At 39.3% G+C, this 18,909-nt stretch overlaps 1 protein-coding gene and 1 non-coding gene across 4 annotated transcripts in view; both read right to left on the reverse strand.

Annotated features, from left to right (window-relative positions):
- Positions 1–6,152: 6,152 nt before the first annotated feature.
- trnak-uuu (transfer RNA lysine (anticodon UUU)) lies at positions 6,153–6,225 on the reverse strand. Its single transcript has one exon. It is a non-coding gene; the product is annotated as a tRNA-Lys (tRNA).
- Positions 6,226–15,067: 8,842 nt separating this feature from the next.
- Positions 15,068–18,909, reverse strand: part of arhgef10la (Rho guanine nucleotide exchange factor (GEF) 10-like a) — a 103,181-nt gene continuing 99,339 nt past the window's right edge. For all 3 annotated transcript variants that reach the window (XM_051414621.1, XM_051414623.1, XM_051414622.1), the window contains one exon: positions 15,068–18,766. In XM_051414621.1, the coding sequence (XP_051270581.1) occupies positions 18,216–18,766 (551 nt within the window). In that variant the 3' untranslated portion in view covers positions 15,068–18,215. The remainder of the gene's footprint in view (positions 18,767–18,909) is intronic.

Consider the following 18,909-nt stretch of genomic DNA (forward strand, 5'->3'; position numbering starts at 1 on the left):
TGAAGTGCTTTGTGGCTCTCACCAACCTGCTATTCCAAATAGATGGAAACACAAACATAATAGCAAATGCTTGACCAGAAAAGCCATTTTTAAGGGTCTGCCAAACTGTAATTAAACTACTGTAAAGGTGGTAAAAACTGTAAAAACTATGACTCGAGGATTAATAATGATCAATGACAAAAAAACACAACATTGTCCCTCTCTCATGTCTCACACCTATCATAAGTTGTCAAATTGCAATTACCCAGCGCAAATGCTACAGTATAGAGAATTATGACTTGCAAACCAAACCATGCATGACCTGATTGATTCCATTTGGCCCATTTATTAGTTGAAAGTCTTTTGTGTTCCACTTTCCCTCAACAAATGATGTGTTTCTATGACTAAGGCCAGAATTTGAAAATAAATAACCATTCGAACTTGTATTAAGGTGTGCGCTCAGTGTGAACTAAAGTGTGGCTGCCAGCTTATGTGTATATGTGTCTTTGTGTGTATAAGAAAGAGAGAGGGAGGGCGATTCAGAGAAAAACAGAGTTTTTGGTGATGTGATGAGTGAACATGGTGATGTTATGGTGATGTTATCACCATAACATATGAAGAGGTGAGTTGACTGCAGCTTGTTGGTATAGCTCTCTCATTAAGTCCTGGAGCAGAAGAACGGATTTACATGCAGTCTCATTGAAAGAGCAATTAAATCTTGACGCCACTGCAGACTGTACTCTTTTCTACCAGTTTACATCATTAGGGCTCAAAGGTGCTTCACTCTGCCCGTGGGAACCAACTCCCAAGTCCTCTGAGCCAACTCATATATCAAAAGGATGTTTGAATGAGCTTTGATTGCTCACACAGTTTCAGAACAGGTGCAGACAAAAAAGCTACGTTCTGCCATGAAATTCAAAACCTGCTTGCTGTCTAATGTGTCATTAGGATATTGAGTGTCAGCTGCTTACCTCCCATAGACAAACTTTAAGTTGAAACTATTTTTAAAAAGTCTGACACCTCCAGTGAAAATGAATACATGCACAATAAGATATATGTTGTTACAAAAGTATTCACTGAATGCTTGTAACACATTTGTCAGACACAGTAAGTGGTTAGACTAGCAGTGGTGTCTGCAAAGCCAGCAGTAGAAGGACTGAAATGTGGGGCTATAAGTCCTGCACCAACAACCTAGATTACTGATATCATGGATCATCATATCATTTTTTAAGAAAACTTTAACTGTAAAATTTCACTTAACCACCAAGATCTTTTAGACAAACATCTACCTAATGCTCCAGGGAGAAACACTCCATCATCTTAAGATAAGAAAATGTCCTGCTATCTTATTTCATTAGTGGCTTACTTACCCAATTCCAGTTCTGCGTGAAAAAATATAAGCCTAAAAGGGGGATTTGTTATTGGCAATGCCTAACATAATTCAATAAGTCACCAGGAGATTTGATATATAATTCAGTGGGGCTGCATAGAAGAACAAAAGCAGGATCAACTAGTACTGAAACATACGAGAAAGTTCATTCCTATAATATTTTTCTAGCGACTCAGAACATATCTGATAGGGTACAGTGATCTTAAAGAGGATTATTGTATTTCATTTCTCAAATCACAATAATATGTTAACACCAGCGTATCATCATACAACTTCAGCCCTGAATATTCACAACCATCAATTGTAGCTATCTTATCATAACCTAAAGCCCTACTACTACTACTTTTTGCAGTGGTTGATGATGAAAGTGACTACTTTTTTGACTTATACACAGCCATGGCAATTTTCACCTTTGGAGACCAACAGTGATGAGGAGGAGTGCCTAAGAGGGGCACCTGCTAATTCCAAATAAAGAGTCTGGTCCAAATCCAGGTCTACCCCCAGAACTGCCAAAACCAACATCTGCCACCTGTTCCCAGTCTTGTTCCTCCTCCCGCTTCTGAACTGGGACTGTTTGTCATGAACTCTTATCCTAGTGTCTCCTCTGTCCTCTATTTATATTCTTCAAACCCCACAACACTGTCTCTCATTTTTTGGTAACTATAAAATGCTTCTGATAAATAGTACGTTATTTAATTATAATGGAGCTGGAGATATAATTTTCCTATACTTCTGCAGTCTTGTAAAATATGAACTTACTAGGCACTTACATACTTACTATGCATAGGTTATACTTCATTTTAATCCCCGGTGTGTGTGTATAGATAGATAGATAGATAGATAGATAGATAGATAGATAGATAGATAGATAGATAGATAGATAGATAGATAGATAGATAGATAGATAGATAGATAGATAGATATCAGAGATGGGACCTTCATTTTCCATGTAAAATATATTGGCCTACAGTGTTTATAATTCCAGATAGTCTTGTACATGATATAATGACATCAAGGATGTGAGCACAAGAACATGAATTGTTAATTTAATGTGTTCATGTGAAGATAAATGGAAATCAATTCTCTATGTATGCAGATATCTTCCATGGCATCATCAACATCAAACGTTTTGAGCTGGCTAACAGTCACTCAAAATTATGACATCAACAAACATGGTGCAAGGCAAGGTCAGAGAAGAATTATTAGCATGTACTAAGCCTGAACCTTGAGATGAAGGGAAATTAAGATAACAAATAAATATTGCCACCGATTTCACCTTAGAAGATTCACAAAATGCGAAGAGAAGTTTTGTATCATCTAGCACTTTGATGCTTAAAACAAGGTTACAGCAACTACTGTGAAGTATATATATTTTTTCCCTTTCAAGGATGCTGTAAGTCATTAAAGGGCACCTGTTTCCCTGTAGGACCAGTTTAGATGTGGTACTTGGTATCACAGTTGAAAGGAAATGTACTGTAAATAAGCCGCTGTCACAGAGTTGTCAGAACTATATATAACATCATCCTGAACATTCAGTCCCTTTACTGTTCATACTGAGATGGCTTTAAATAAAGAGTGATCACAGTTGTAGAGCAAGGTATGGTTAGTGTGTAGTCAACCAGACAGTTTACCATGATGGGGTTACATTGAGCAAAATGAGGAACAGATTAGGAAGATTGTAGAACATGAACATTATGCCTGTGGCTGGAAAGTGTGATAGTGTGCAAAAACCTATGCTGACAGACAGTGTAAAATAAGTGCAATGTGTCGGCAATAATGCATATCATGGTTACACCGGGCTGTGCAGGAATACAGGTCCACAGACAGCTCTGTATAGGTGGAGAGGAGGACTCTAGAGTTTGGGTGTGTATATTATACTGTAGGACTATTGGGAATAAATTACTGAGAGAACGAGCTGGTCCTATTGGACAAGAAGAGCCTTTTAAACTGTTGTATATTTTTGTAGAAAATGACAGCACTGCATATTTGGATTAAAGCTAGCTAGATAGGCTACAGTAGCAACAATGTTTTTTTCCTTGACATAGCTAAGCTGAAAAGATATAAAAAGATCCAGCTCTATAATCACAAAAAGACTACAAAGGTTAATCAATAAAATCATAGAAAACTGTTAAATATGTATACGGCACAGTCTTGATCATTAAACATTTTTTTCCCATCAAAGCTATAATGTTTAATGTTAATTATTAAATAAAACAATGTTTTCAAAACGCCATCATTTTATTCTAGTTTCTAATTTCTGGATAAACAAGGTATACATTGGATACGTCAGAGAGTGATGAAGGGAGTTGGAATTTATTACCTCATCCCATGGACCACGGGATGCATTTCAAATTGGTAAGGCCCATCATCACCGCAATATCACAGGGAGGGCAGCCCCAGGCCACAAATTTAAAATGGGAAAGTTTGATTTACATCACAATTAGTCAATAAACTTAGATAGCAGAATGAGAGTATGATATATATGGCTAGCATAGCCATATATATCATTGTATAATTAAAAAAGTGGCTACCAAATAATTTTAGTAAAGTCTTCTGCATGTTTAATGTTCAAAAGTAAGTAAGGCTCTGGCCCTACCGGTTCCGTAGTCCTTGCCTCATCCATGAAACAATTTGTGCCTGAGTCACGTCAGATAGATTTCATCAGCAATGATGGTTGTTTAAAAATGAAGAGAACAACTCCTAGGATCCCACGTTACTTCACAATGTCATCAAAATACATCCTTTGTTATTGTTCAAATCTGAGAGATCCCTTAGCGGTAGAAAATTACATATTGTATGTTTTTTTTCACTAACAGTGTTCACCCTCTACAGCCATCAATCAGCCCTCTTCACTTTCCTTCCACTGTGATTGATAGCAGATAAACTGTCTGACACTCTTCTGCATTGAATAATTACAGGTCAAGCATACTGTTGTAATAATTGCCATTTAAGTGATGTGTTAGAGTACACACAGTATACAGCATGTGCTCTGACACATCCCTATTGTCAACTATGATCAAGCATAATTTGTATCTACAAAAGAGAGTTCAATGGCGTTCCTGGGTTTTCTTCAGTTCAAATACAGAATGAAAGCACAAAAGGAAAATGCTTTCTTTCAAAGTGAATTCACACTTCAGGGGCTATTAATGTTAAAGGTCTACAGCCTGCAGTTGCACAATGGGTATATGATAAGATATCTAACATTAAATATTGCTTCTAGTAAATCAGAGGTCTTCAAGTCAGAACCGCCAGCTGGGTAATAGCCAATTTCCTTTTCCTTGGGAACGAGGTAACCTTATCCGCAAGTTAATAATTTGTGGGTCCCACTGCGAGGATGCAGAGCTGAATTGCACTGACCTGGTGGTAACAGTTGGGTTAAATGGTAGATATTGGTAAATGAATTTAGAGGTTGTTAAAGCTAAGTAAATATGAATGTTTAAAAAGATCACTAAATGTGGGGCGCCTGGATATCTAACCTGGTAGTCTTTGCTGCGGCGGCGATCCAGGGAATCCAACTTGTGGCACTTTTTCATCCCCTCTCTCTGTCACTCTTCAGCTGTCACTATCAATTAAAGGCAATAAAAGTCAGAATGCGATCATGCCCCTGATGACAATGTAGATGTTTAGCAAGTATATTGTTTAGTTCTGAGTTTAGCAATCTTAGTTGAGCATATCATCATGTTAACATTTGTTTTATTCATAAACCAAATTTTGGATTTGAATTCAAATATTAACCCAATGATAGTGCTAGAGCAGTGTTTCCCAAACTTAGGGTCACGATCCAGTAAAATGCATAACAGTGCAAATATATGGGAATTAATTCAAATACAACTATATTTCAAGCTGAAAAAAATTGGAACCTTTGCTACAGGAAAAGCCAGGTGGTCACCAAAGTAATTATAAATCATTCTGAAGGGACATTACCAAATTCCATCATCCATTCATCAGTTGTCATGACATTTCACTCTGAACCACAGATGTCAGCCTCATGGTGGCACTAAAGGAGAAGTCAGGGGATCTTCAAAGTCATAAGGATTAATGATCTGGAAACCATGATTACCAATGGGTCCAATAGTGGTCTGGACAAAAGTGATGGGCCGACCGACATTGCCATCCCCAGCTATGCTGCTAGCATGGCTAAAAGTTGATTGATTTGTAGTGGGAAACTGAAGAGGCAATTTACTGCTCTGATAAATGTGCATGTTGCAGTTACTTTATAAACAAGAGCATGCACTGTCCTTACTTTTAACAAAAATGCTGATAATTAAGCTATCCATCTTAACGCTAATCTCACCCTCACAGGAAACAGGGCTCATGTCCCCAAGCCCTCCTCTTGTAGACCTCCTTGAAAGATGATGATCTACAGATTCTACAGACAGTTCACAACCACATTAAACAACACTCGAGTCTGATGCTCTAATTGAAAGACTTAACTACAAATCCCAATTTCTATACTAATCCAACATGAACTAGGTTCAGGTGTCCTTAAGTAGACAATGAGCAAACGTCTAGAAGGTTGGTTTGGGGTGAAGACTATTCCAGACTGCTTGCAATCTTTTAATATCACAATTTTGCATTAAATCGGGAAAGATAAAGACAGATCACAATCATATTTGTGGTCTGTGATCTGGTCATGAGCGATGCAAATATGTGCCTACATGGAAATGTAGCCTTGCAGACTTCTGAGGGTAACATTCACAATCTAGGCAGGCAACTCACCATGCATGACGATGACTGCAAGTGCTACGTGACACTTCATAATCATTTTATACAACAAACTACTCGCCTGAACAGGGACTTGAACCGGGGACCCTCAGATTAAAAGTCTGATGCTCTACCGACTGAGATATCCAGGCTCTGGAGGAATTGACCTGCTTAACTACAAATCCCCATTTCTGTACTAATACACCATGAAAAAGGTGCAACAACAAGGTGAGAGAAGACATTCTGCAACCTTCAAGGGTGTCCGTTTGGGGTGCAGACTTCTCCGGATTGTCCTTGCAAACCTTTAATGTTATTATTTTTCAAGTAAAGTTTTAATTCTAATAATGACTGATGGAAGATATAGATACTGTTTTCTCCTCAGTCTGTTCAGCATGTGAAATTCCCAGCATTGGCTTCCTGTCCATGAAGAGCCTTAAATAATGTTTCTGAAATGCTTTAACTGTCCCTGACACCCTCTCACTGAGCTTCTCATCTTGTATGAGCATTCAACCTTAGACACACCAACCAATTTGAAGTGTTCACACGTTCTGTCTCTGGCATTTACACTGTGTAAGATTACGTTCTACCTTCTGCCACCTGGTTTGTTGATATCACAATAAAGTCTCTTCGGGGTATAGAGTGTATTCTATTTTGCCACCTAATTTCTTCAATGTGTGCTGGGATCCCCGTGGCTGGATAGTAATTCTGAGCCACCAGCACAGTAAACTGTTTAGTTAAACTTGCTACATATGCCAACGGGGTAATCCTGTATTAGTGATGAGACAAAAAAAAATTCACACAGAGACTGGCAAACACAGAAACACTTCAGTCTGTGACAGCAACGTAATCGCTTAAATAACCACTGGTTTATTTGTCTGCATGGCCCATTTTGATGTAGACTATGACAGCTACCTCAAGCAACACGAAAAAAGCAGTCAGCCCCATCTGTTTCCAAACAAGGGTATCAAAGAATGTTCCTAGGATATGCTTGCTCTTTGCATTTATTGTGTTAATGTCTCCAAAGCAAAAATTAAACCAATGGGCTATATGTATTTAGCTGGCAGCTGGTTCGACATTAATACTGTTTTCATACCTATCCCATTATGCAAAGTGTGCAAATGAAGGGCGCTATGAGCATCAGTTTGTACTTTGGCAAAAAAAAACCTACAGCATAGTTGACTGTTCGGGAATTCAGAGCACTGGCTGAATCCCTGTTTGTTTATTCAGAACGTGACCTTCTCCTCCAAGTGTTCACAGAGCATAATGGCTGAGGAGTATCTTTCAGAGGTGAAGCAGAGTAGGAGTGACGCTGTATCACACCCCTGGTGGCTGAGCCTACTGACCTGATAGATGTCACTCCTCCAATGATTTACAAATTACAAATTAAGATAAGATTGATCCTGGAGGGAAACTCACATGTTACAGTAGCAAAGAGATAACTAAGAGGTGAGAAAACAAAGGAAGAACTATTTGAATGCAATAAATACAAATATAACAATTAAAGAATATACTCATGTATATGGTGTCCAAGTCTGTCATAAAAAACAGGGAAATGCACAGTCCCTCACAAAGGTCTTCATTTCTTTCAACAAACAGCTAACTTAGCAAACATATTTACACTGTAACATTACTCAATAAATAGCTATGGTTAGTAAAGCTGTTTACCAGTCTAGAACAAACACTCAGCATCAAACTTCAAGCTGGGGATAGCATGTAAACCTGTTATTTCTTCACATTCTGCGGCTCATTCTAGTTCACTTTTAAATATTTTACTAAAATTCTAACATACAGCTCATTGAGTCCAAAAGATGTCTTGTCGGTGTCAGGTGTATATGAAGTGCACATTGTGCATACTGTAGCCTACATCATTTCATTTTTGCCATGTGGTGCTGCAGAGTACAGACTCAGTGGGATCTGCAATACTAATAATGTGGTTGTAATGACACAACGAAATCATAACCTCACCTTGTATCCTACCATTAACCCTAACCCCAACCCTTGGTGTCCCAAGCATGTATGTCCCAGAAAACACACTAAATAAACCTTCACTTTACTTCAGCTGATAATTCAACATTTTTACACTTTTGGGCACTACAGTGTAAACAACCCCTCATAATATTTGGCTGGTTGAAGATAATTAGTTTATATTAATGTCAAATATTTTTCCTATCCAGGAAATCTTGAACAAAAATTATCTGTGTGCCAGCCAACTGCTGTGACAGCGTTGGATTTCAGGATCTCTCTCAGAGGAGTGAGAGGTATAAAAATAGAAACTGTCATCGTTGGTTACTGTGAATGTCCACCCTATAAAACAGACAGCTTCTAAGCTGCCAAGCTTCCTGCAAAGCTATACCACCACTTTTTATCAAGAGAGGGAGCGCATTTTGAATAAATATAATACCTGCCACAGCTGATATTGATTTTCTATACCTTTGAAAAACTAAGAATCTTAACTGCTCTGTCTATGTGGTTGTCAGCGCTGATGCCTTGTGGAAAAAGTCCATTAATCAGTCACCCTCACTTTTTGTGAGATTGGAAATTAGGCTCTGATAAACTGGTGTCAGAGCTTTTTTTATACTTCACTCAGGACTGACTAGTGTAATCTAACTGAGACACTGCAGCTCAGAGAAAACCCTCTATAACTAAATTATAGTTATAGTATACGGTACACGCATAGTAGATCCTTGACAAGGTGGTTATATGAGTTCCTCTTGCATTCTAGCACTGTCTAGGGAACATTAATATTATACAAAACATGGCTGTGTTATTTACCATAATACAATGAAAATGTGTTTTAATAGCCTCCATCTGTCACGCTGAGGACAACAGCACTAAAAGGTACTGCACATCTCTTCCCCCAGGAGGGAAGAGAGGCAGGAGTGAGGAAAGAGCGCTGGGGAGGAAAGTGGGGAGAGTGAGAGCAAGGAAAAGTCTAAACTGGACCAAACTGCTACGAGGGAAAACACCAGAAACTTGGTCGGAGACATGTGTATCATTAAAAACAAAAGGCCCAAAATGAATATTGTTAAACATGTGAATCCTTGGACTCAGGTGATGCAAGCTTTGCATAAGCGTGTCAAACAGACAGCTTAGAGAGAAAGCAGAGATGAGCTGTTGTTGTTTTTGATACCGAAAATGATTCAAGACATATTTTACTCCTCTGGTGAAATGCAGCCAGGTTAGAGCCACATTCAACATGTTATTTACCTCTGAAATGTTCTCTGGCTGGCATCCAAATTCAACAGGGATGCGAAAAGGAGAAAGACAGGACTTGAATGCTAATATTCTCATTTTGTTTGAATAGTCAAAGAAATGTTGGCATAAAGTGACTTGATTCACTGCGAGACATAAAAATAAATTTTATCTTCTCCACAGAGGTCCCACTGAGATAGTAGCATAGAGTTATAGCAATAGATATATGAATTGAAGGTCACCCTTCGAAGGCCCAAACAGTCTTTGAAAATAAAACATTGCAGGACAGAGGGAAGTGCACAGCATGTAAAACTGGCATGTTTATAAATATAACAGTAAATAAGAAGTGGGGATAGGAGTATAGACTCTGAGACATTATATAAATGTGTTTCGAGAAAATTGCCTATAAAACTCCACAGCTGCACTTCACCTATTATGATTTTACAGACTGCAAACAGAATAAATGATAATGTCACAACCACAGGAAAGCACAGAATAAGAAAGCATTACAGAGATGCCACTGTTAGGGAGCACTACATTTAGTTTTCAGAACCTCTATACAAATAGATGGACAAGAGATAAATATTGTTGGAGATGATAACTATTCAATACAGGCATGGTGTCATGCCATTAAACAGACCCTTCTCCTAGGGGACAAGGTGAATAATGTACAGTGATCAAATTTTCATTAATCTTTTGCATGATTAAAAAGGTGGTAAATAAAACATATCTGGGAGCAGCACTGAGAGCACTGGAAAAGACAGGTCTACAGAAAGCAATGTGAGATTGATGGGCCGGAGCACTGAACAGGCATTGGGGGAATTTAGTCCTCAGATCTAGAAGTTTGGTGAACTGGAAAACAATATTCTCTATTAAAATATAGATTTTTTTGGTTCATGTGAGATTGACTTTGCCAGAGGAGACAGCCACATCTGACACCAAGGTGTAACCCAGCCCCTCTCGCTGGGGCTGTGCACTATGTTGACAGGCATCAGCTCCAAGCATTGATGGGAGGGCGATAATAACATCCGAGGCAGCCCTGTGCGGGCCTTATCCTTGCATTCTCCGTATGCAAATCATTAGCTACTGCCTCCTTTGTTAAGCAAGGTTTGTACAGTGTGCTCCTCTTCCTTTATCATTCGTAGTGCCAAGCCTGCGGAAATGAAAAGCAATGCAAATATGTCTGGCTTTTAGGAGTCGGCAGATAAAGCAGGGAGACCTTCAAACCGCAACGCTTCATCCGCTTCAGTTTAGCCTTGACCGAGGCATGCAAATTATACCTGAGACGTAGGGAGAGTGACGCCGCAAGCTGCACAGGCGCAAAGCTGGGGCTTGAGATAGGCAAATCTCTCCTGAAGCAGGGTTAATTGGCAGAAAATATCTATAGAAAGGTTTAGAAAAAGAGGTTTGTGAAGTCCCACCAGAAAAAGCACACATATTTATGCCGTATACTGTTTGAGTCCTGACGGTGAAACGCTTGCAAAGCATTTCAGCCTCTCATTTTGTCATTTTGCTTCTAGGCAAGGATGTGTTCTACTGCTGACCCAGGTACAAGGCGCAATTCAGCACTGCTTTATCAGATCAGTATTACATTCTCAATTCTCGCTGGAGTTTTATGGACCCTTTCAGGAGCTTCCTGTGGTGATGTGATCCTTATTGTGCTGCTGGATGCTGGTGTGCGCATTCGGTGCTCCCAGGATAACGTCCATGAGCCAAAAACTTTGAGTAAATGAGAGCTTGCGGCAAAACTGAAAAGAGTACAAGTAAACAAAGCCTAGATTATACACATCCACAGAGGATGAGGAGGCATATTAATGGCAGAAAACACATTTTTTCTGACGCCCATTTTTTGTATTATGCATATCGAACTGAATCATTGCATGACTGGAGAAGACATCAGTACATTTAATAAAATCATTCGTATTTATGTAACATTTTTTCATATGCAGCTTCAAGCTGATTTGCATGGGGCTTCAGTATGTTTGAAAGCCTCAGCTGGCTGTGATCAGATTAGTCATGTGCTACAATTATCTAAATGTTGTTATACACACCTGAACCTCCATCTGACTCCTCTCATTTAGTCCATCATTTATGGTTTCTTGTAGCCCTGACCTTTCCTGATAATTTCCTGTTGGCTACTGCTGAGGCTCACTTCAGTGGATGTACAGCCCAGCTCCAACAGCCCTGCTCCCCTTTATCTGACATTGTCAGCACCAAAGGGGGGGGGCTTTATGTGGCCTGACTGCTCCATGTGGAGTTGGTAGGAAGAGGAGGCTATTAATGTAACTTCTAGGTCAAAGGGCAACAGCACACATTGACCTGATGACTGGTCATGAAGAAACAGCACACTGCTTCATTTCCTACTATGACGGATAGTAGATTTGTATTCCGTGCAGATTTCTTTGACACGTGTCGAAAGAGAGAGGGATAAAGAAACACAGCAAGGGAGAGAGACAGCCATAAAAACAAGCAGTGAGAGTAAGGGGGGAGGGGAGGGCAAGGTTTCTGGTAGGGGTTCCCCAGTGTGTTTTCACCTGCAGTTTAAGCTTGCTCATAACAATCCTGCTCGTCTCCCCAACGTGTAGTGTGCCAGCGACAACATAAGCCACTGGCACTCAAGCTAGGATGAAGGTGAAGAGGCATAAAGGATGTGACAAAACTAAGTCTCAATGGTGATCATTTAACTAAGAAGTTTTACTCAAATACTGCACTGCAGTTTCCCTATAATTGACAAAAAAAAAGGCAAATTACATTTTGAAGAATGTTTTTCCATTACAAATTCTGTTATGGCTTTTGTAGCTTAACAGGTTAATCAATGTATCGTTTTTTGTGACAACAATAAACTTATTAAATGTATGTTCTTTTTAAATGTAAAAGTCCAGTGTGTAACATTTAGGATGATGTATTTGGCAGAAGTTAAATATAATATTCATAGGTATGCATTCTAGCACTGTTTTGGGAACATTATTATACTAAACATACCTGTTGGGTTGGTTCATTCTGGGCTACTGTAAAAACATGGTGGATCAACATGGCGGCCTCCACAGAAGGCAACCGACAGTGTGCAAAGATAAAAACGGCTCATTCTAAGGTAACAAAAACACAACCGTTCTTTTTTTCAGGTGATTATACACTAAAGACAACTATACATGCACTGTATAATATAACTGCAATTTAGTTATAGAAGGTTTTCTCTGAGCTGCAGTGTCTCAGTTGTTGTCTCAAGGCCACTGTAGTTTCTCCTTCACACTTGAAAGGGGAGGGTGAAGCGAGGGAGTAAATCTGCAACTACACTCCTAGATACCACTGGTCTTTTAAAGGTCCAGTGTGTAACATTTAGGAAGATCTATTGGCATAAATATTCATAGTTATGTTTTCATTAGTGTATAATGACCTGCAAATAAAAATCGTTTTTTTTACCTTAGAATGAGCTGTCGGCAGCCCAGAACAAACAAACACTGGCTCTCAAAAAGGATTCTGCATCCAACATACTGTAGTTTCTCATTTGTGCTTGGTTGGGTCAAGGGGTTTACCATGGCTGCAGTCTGTAATCTCACTGCAGGATACCAGTGCCTGAAATGGGATGCTGCTCACCAGTACTCAGTTCTGGCAGTTCTATTTTTTGTTCACGAGTACCCTTATTTCTTATTAGTACCGCCACCTCTGTTGAGCATGGCTATAACCACCACTGAGGTCACTGGTATTTTTTCCAAGGGGGAGACAATAAAAGTTGTGAAATAACTGTCTAAAAATAGCTACTTTGATGATTTGATGCCCCAAACCACCCCCAAGCAAGGTCAGTGTTTGGACCTTGGTATTTCTAAAACCCTGTGTAAGCAATGCTGATGATGTACTTGTAAACAAGTGCGTAACTCTATCTCTGTGTAAACACATAGGTAGCTTTACTCTAAGAAAACAGCACTGAAAATGTCCTTGATAAAAAGAATAAAAAATACCCAAGGAATTACGGTTAGTCACCTTTTGTGGTCCAATTCAGGCATTGCTAGACACCACTAAATCCTACACACTGGTCCTTTAAGCGAGAAATGCTCCTGAGAAACATATAAACTGGACTATGTGACCTGTACCGTGATGTCTATTGTCGAGAGTAGTGTATTGTAGATACTATATAATAACGAGATTCAAATTCAAATTCGATTTAGGTTTTTTTACTGTTCAGTCTCTGTATTCTATGACAGAAAAACACTCCTTTCCACATCACCTGGCTGCTCCACCCAATCTACACACCTGTTCCCACTTCCTTCATCTGCTCTGCAGTTGCCTAGCCATCCCCGCCTACCTCCTCACCTGCATCTCATTTCCTCATCAGCCCTGCAGATACTTAAATAACCAGCCCTTTGTCGTTCATACACTACATCGGTTTATCCTAGTTGCTTTGTTGGTTTTTGCTGTGTGCTTTTTGTATTTGAGTTTCCCTTACCTTTATGTTACCTGTACCTGCCTGTAAGATACGTCAATAAATCACTGCTGTCATCCTGCTGCTTCCTCTGTCTGCGTTTGGGTCCTCCCTGTTTCTCTGCATAACCAGCTGTGACGGACAGGCCACATTGGGGGGAGCTAGTAATTCTACGAGAACAAAGTCAGGATTTTGAGATAAAAGTAATGTTATGAGAATCAAGTTGTAATCTATTATGAGAAAGTCATAATATGAGATTAGTCACAATATTTCAAGAAAATAATATTAAATAATATTGCAAAAAATAAGTTGATGATTCATGAGTGATGCTGATGACCTGAAGTTACAGGTTCCATAATGTATGAGTCAATAACTGTTTTGAAGCAGAAGCTGGAGTACAGCAGGGAATTGGTTTTCTCCAGAGAGCTGAGACAAGAGTTCAGTCATGACATCGGAAAATGATTAAAGCTCAGTCAACTTTATGCAAATGATGTGAAAGGCAGCCAGAATCTTCCTGTCCTAGTCTGCTGTGCATTGCATTATTGCTCTGCACTCTGCTATCACTGATATGGCAGTATCCCATTCAGACAGACACATGTCACAAGTCCCTCCAGGTTTGGGACTGTCTCTGGATGAGAAAAAGTTGAGGGAAGCTGCTGATATGGAGAAGTTACCAGATGTTGGCCTACATTTGCCAAACTAACCACTAGTCCTTATCCTTGAAGCCTCTCCTCTTGGAAAACACTTGTGAAAACACTTCTGATCAGGCCTAAATCACTCCTATGTGTTGCTTATTATGCTGCAAAGGTGCCTATAAGTGAGGGGGAACCAGAACAGACAGTGACGCAGAGCGACTGGTCAGAAGAAAATAACTATAGGCTGCAGTGGCCTGTGCTGTTAGAAAATGCTAAAATATGCACATACCCAGTCTAACACTTGAAGCAACTCATTTAATTGTGCCTTTCTCTTGAACAATGACTTTTTTCTCGCAATAATACTAAAGCCTTGTAATATTATGACTTCTCTGTTGTTTTTTTAACTATGCCCCTAATTCTCCATCGTAGTATTCTTAGTTTTCAACAAATAGATTTGTGTTAAGTCCTGGCTTCCAGCAGATGTAGAGGCAAGCTTATTGTAATTTGAATGACCAAACAACCAAAAAGTGAGAACATAATAATCCAAATGATACATCAAAGAGGATTTTCTGTTGCTGAGTCATAGAGAAGTGGCAAAAGTGTAACATAATTAGCATAATAGTGTTGCAGATGCACAGTGTATCTCTAAAACCTCAACTACTGTACCTTTGACAAAATCAGCTGCCTTCATCATAATTCGAAATCAGTCATCAGTAAAAAAAAAAAAAAAAAAAAAGATCGAACCCAAAGTCATGTTTAAAGATGTTTTTAATTCAGCATATGCTTGTTAGACAATGTTTAGACATTTAACATTAAAGTATTGTACCACAGGGAAATTACTGTTTCCACATGCCTGTGATTGCATTATGTATAAGAATATACAATTACGGTTAATGACTTTTTTAACTTTACTTTTGTTGGTCTGGCCGTCATTTCAATCAGTTATTGTAATTTTGTATTCACAAAACGAATCGCTGAGATATGGTCTGACAGGTCAAGATACGAGCAGTCAGATGATCACACAGGTTGTAAACAAGCCAACAGTTGTAGGTGGTAAAACTAAGGGTGAACGCTCCCATTTTGTCAGTAATAATGCCTCATTGCACAGGAAAACTGTATGTACACGACTACAACAAGGGGTTTGTTCAAAAGCTGTATGATCACGTGATTGTTTTTCTTATCTCATCAGTCTTCTTTTTAGTAATGTCACAATGTCCCCAGATCTCAGCTGTTATCATCACACCACAGGAAAATAAATTGCATACTGTGCCTTATGCAGTCTCATCTAAAACATCAACACTGTTGCAGAGTCCTCTTTACAAAAGGGAATATAGGTTTAGTTAGTACAGTAACAATCTTAATTAGTAGTACAGTACGTTCATTCAAGATTATTAATATTCAGTGCATGGATAATACCTGTACACATGTAGTGTAAGCAAATGAAATGTATGAGTTTTTAACATCACCATCAAAGGTCACTATACTTTTGAGATAAAATCTCAAGTTGTTAGCAGATAAGCTTTGTGAAACAGTTCAACCATGCCAACTCTATGGCAGCTTTTGTAAAGAAATCATGTATAGTTATTCACGCTATTCAAGCAGGAATGCACACTCATCCTCTAGAACAACCTCTGACCATTATGGCATTGTGGCTGCGGCCGCATTGAATCTCACATGAATTAGAGTATATATGTCTGATGTGACATTGAGATTTACATTTAGATGACAGCATCTGAGGGACAGTTTACATTGTCTTTTTTGAATGATTCTGGCTGACAGATGGATGTTTAAATGTTTTTCAATTTCAGGTGAGGGGGAGAAGAAAAGAGAAATACCTCATGGGAGGTCAAGGAAATACTGAACATAAACTCTATCCTTCATCTGTGATGAAGGGATAACATGAAAATGTGAATGTGTGGTTGAAGGGCTAAGTAGAAATAGAGGTGGAGAAAACTGCTATACCATAACCCGTAGCATCGCTCGGTTTATTGGAAATCCACAAAGCTATGCTCATAGAGAGATATTTGCGTGGCCTCCACTGACTGTGTCAACACACTGTGAAAAATGTGCACTCTTAAGTATACCTCTTGGTTTTGTCTGAGATAGCTGCCAGTGTCAATAGTCCATGTTTACAGGCTTGCCAACACTAATAATTTCCAATTAAGAAGCGATGAAGCAAAAACTTCACAATATTAAACACGCAGTAACACCGACTGCTTCTTATACCAGCTCCAATTCAACATAATGGCGTTAAATAAAAACTGTGTATTTCCAAAATGTCATAATTTTACAAGTTTAAAAAAATAGAACAGCTTGTACTAGATCTAGCCTAATAACAACTCATTTTATATATCATTCAATATGGTTAAAATGGTTTTATTATCAGGTCAAAGACCATGTTTTTTTTTTTTTTTGCTGATCTAAAGACATGACAACCACCAACAATGGATATGTGAGGCTTCCACCCGACAGGGATGTCTGGTTGTTTATGTGCATCTTCATATCCTGATAAAATATTCATGTTTGCATTAAACTCCAAATATTTACCAAATATCGGCATGGAAACAGAAGGAAAACAAGAACTGATGGACAGTTTACATGACTTAGTGTCCTGGCTGAAATCACAGATAATATACATCAGTTCCTGTTGTAATACAGGCTTATGCTATGGCTTGTAAAACACCATACTTAATCAGAATCATATTGTATATTATTAAAAATTAAAGTGCACATAAACATGCTCATTGATATTTCTGTTAGGTAGGTTCCCTCTGTTGATACATAGCCGATAGATGAAGCACTTTTATTTCATCATTTGTTTAAAGAGTTTTGCTTTTGATGTGTAACTGGGGTTTACAGCTAATGTGAGTTATTTATTACCAACCTTGTGTGCACATTTGTTTTATCTAGCTGATAGATGACAGTGAATAATGAAACAGATATCTGGCATTTACAGTGCTTGGGCAAGATAATACTCTCAAATGTGGCACTATGAAGTTTCTTTTCTTCAAATAAATCTGTAACAACAACAGGATTTCTACAGTGCAAATATAGATTCTGTAATGTAGAGCAATAATATATTTAACTGTCAGAACTTTTGTTTTCAAATCAATTTTGCAGCTAGTCTGTACTAACATGACCCTCCTCAACAAAGGCATGGTAAAGTCTTGGAAGGAACTCCGGAACCAAAAATCATTTTTGCAACAGCAGCAACAAAACACGAGAAATTAAATTCTTTCTTTTTTTAAGAGAGCACAGATTCAATTTTGAGACACAATAGAAGGTATCGTACATTCACATTGTATGGGACAACAGAAAGGCTGGCAAAGCTAATAAAGTGATGCTAATGTGCTTTGTGATGCAGTGGAAGTCCCCAGCTTTCAGCTCTAAACAGATGGGATCTTTCCCACAGGATCAGATAAAAGATGTCCATCTCTTACTCTGCAGAGCATGGCAGATTCAACAAAGGCTGCCTCTCAAAGGCGTGCTGTCCATGGGTGCTCACACAGAAGTCCCTCGCATAAAATAAATGTTGCAGAGCACACGCAGCAATGATGAGGTTAAATTGAGGCATATCAATCTTCACTAAGGCAGGAAAAAGAACCAGATCAAAACAATCACACTGAAGTAATCTGTGGTGGCTTCTGCCACAGCTGGGAAGATGATGACGCACGATCCTGAACATTTAAAGCATCCTATGGGATGACAGTACCTCTAATAAACAGCATGTTTTAGCTTCCTTATTCCACAGGCTAAATCATAAGATGTCAAGCTCTGTAACTGTGGCAACGCCTACTCATCATATATTCAAATCCTTTGAATTTATGGAACAAGGGATTCAAGGCTAAGCTGGGTAGACATCTATAAATACACATCACCTTGCCTTATATTTTCCATATCACACTGTCAGTGGGAGCTGCCAAACCATAAGAATATTCTCGTAACCCTCGCCACTTGTCCTAGTACCTGCTGCTGCTCCTTCCTTCAGTCTACGGAAGCCCTTGCCTCCAGAGATAACCGCTGCAGAGATCACCCTGTCCCTGCGTCCCCCATCCCTCTCACAAGGACGTCCCCGGACCCACATTTCTGGGTCATCACTGAGCTCATAGATAGATCCATCTTCCACGCTGTGCTCCAAAGACTCCAGGGAGGAGTCTGACGCCTCGTCGCCCAGCGCCGTTAATGGCCGTCCAGGTAGTCCTGATGTGGAGCGCAGCTTGTACTGCAGCAGAACGCCTCGTCCTTTGCCTCTCCCCTCTCCCTGGTAGGAGCTGGACTGTTGAAGGGATTCCTGAGAGGAGGTATCGCTGCGGTCCTCGCCTCCACATGCAGAGTCTGGGCCATCCCCGACAGAATCCCTCTTCAGCAGTTCAGGAGAGAGAGTGCTGGTGGTGGCTACCAGGAAGTCCACAGGCCCACAATGGGCATTTAGAGAGATCATTCCCTTTCCTGTAGGATGCAGGCAGACACAATATTTAAATGTCATCCAGAGAGACAATAAATACTGCTCCTATACAGAGCTGAGGTCAGGTCATTGTCAGTTCCACTACTTAAATGAGAAGATTATGCAGTTTGAATTGTGTGAACTGAAA

Source organism: Dicentrarchus labrax, unplaced genomic scaffold (genome assembly GCF_905237075.1).
Source record: "Dicentrarchus labrax unplaced genomic scaffold, dlabrax2021, whole genome shotgun sequence".
NCBI classification, from domain to species: domain Eukaryota; kingdom Metazoa; phylum Chordata; class Actinopteri; family Moronidae; genus Dicentrarchus; species Dicentrarchus labrax.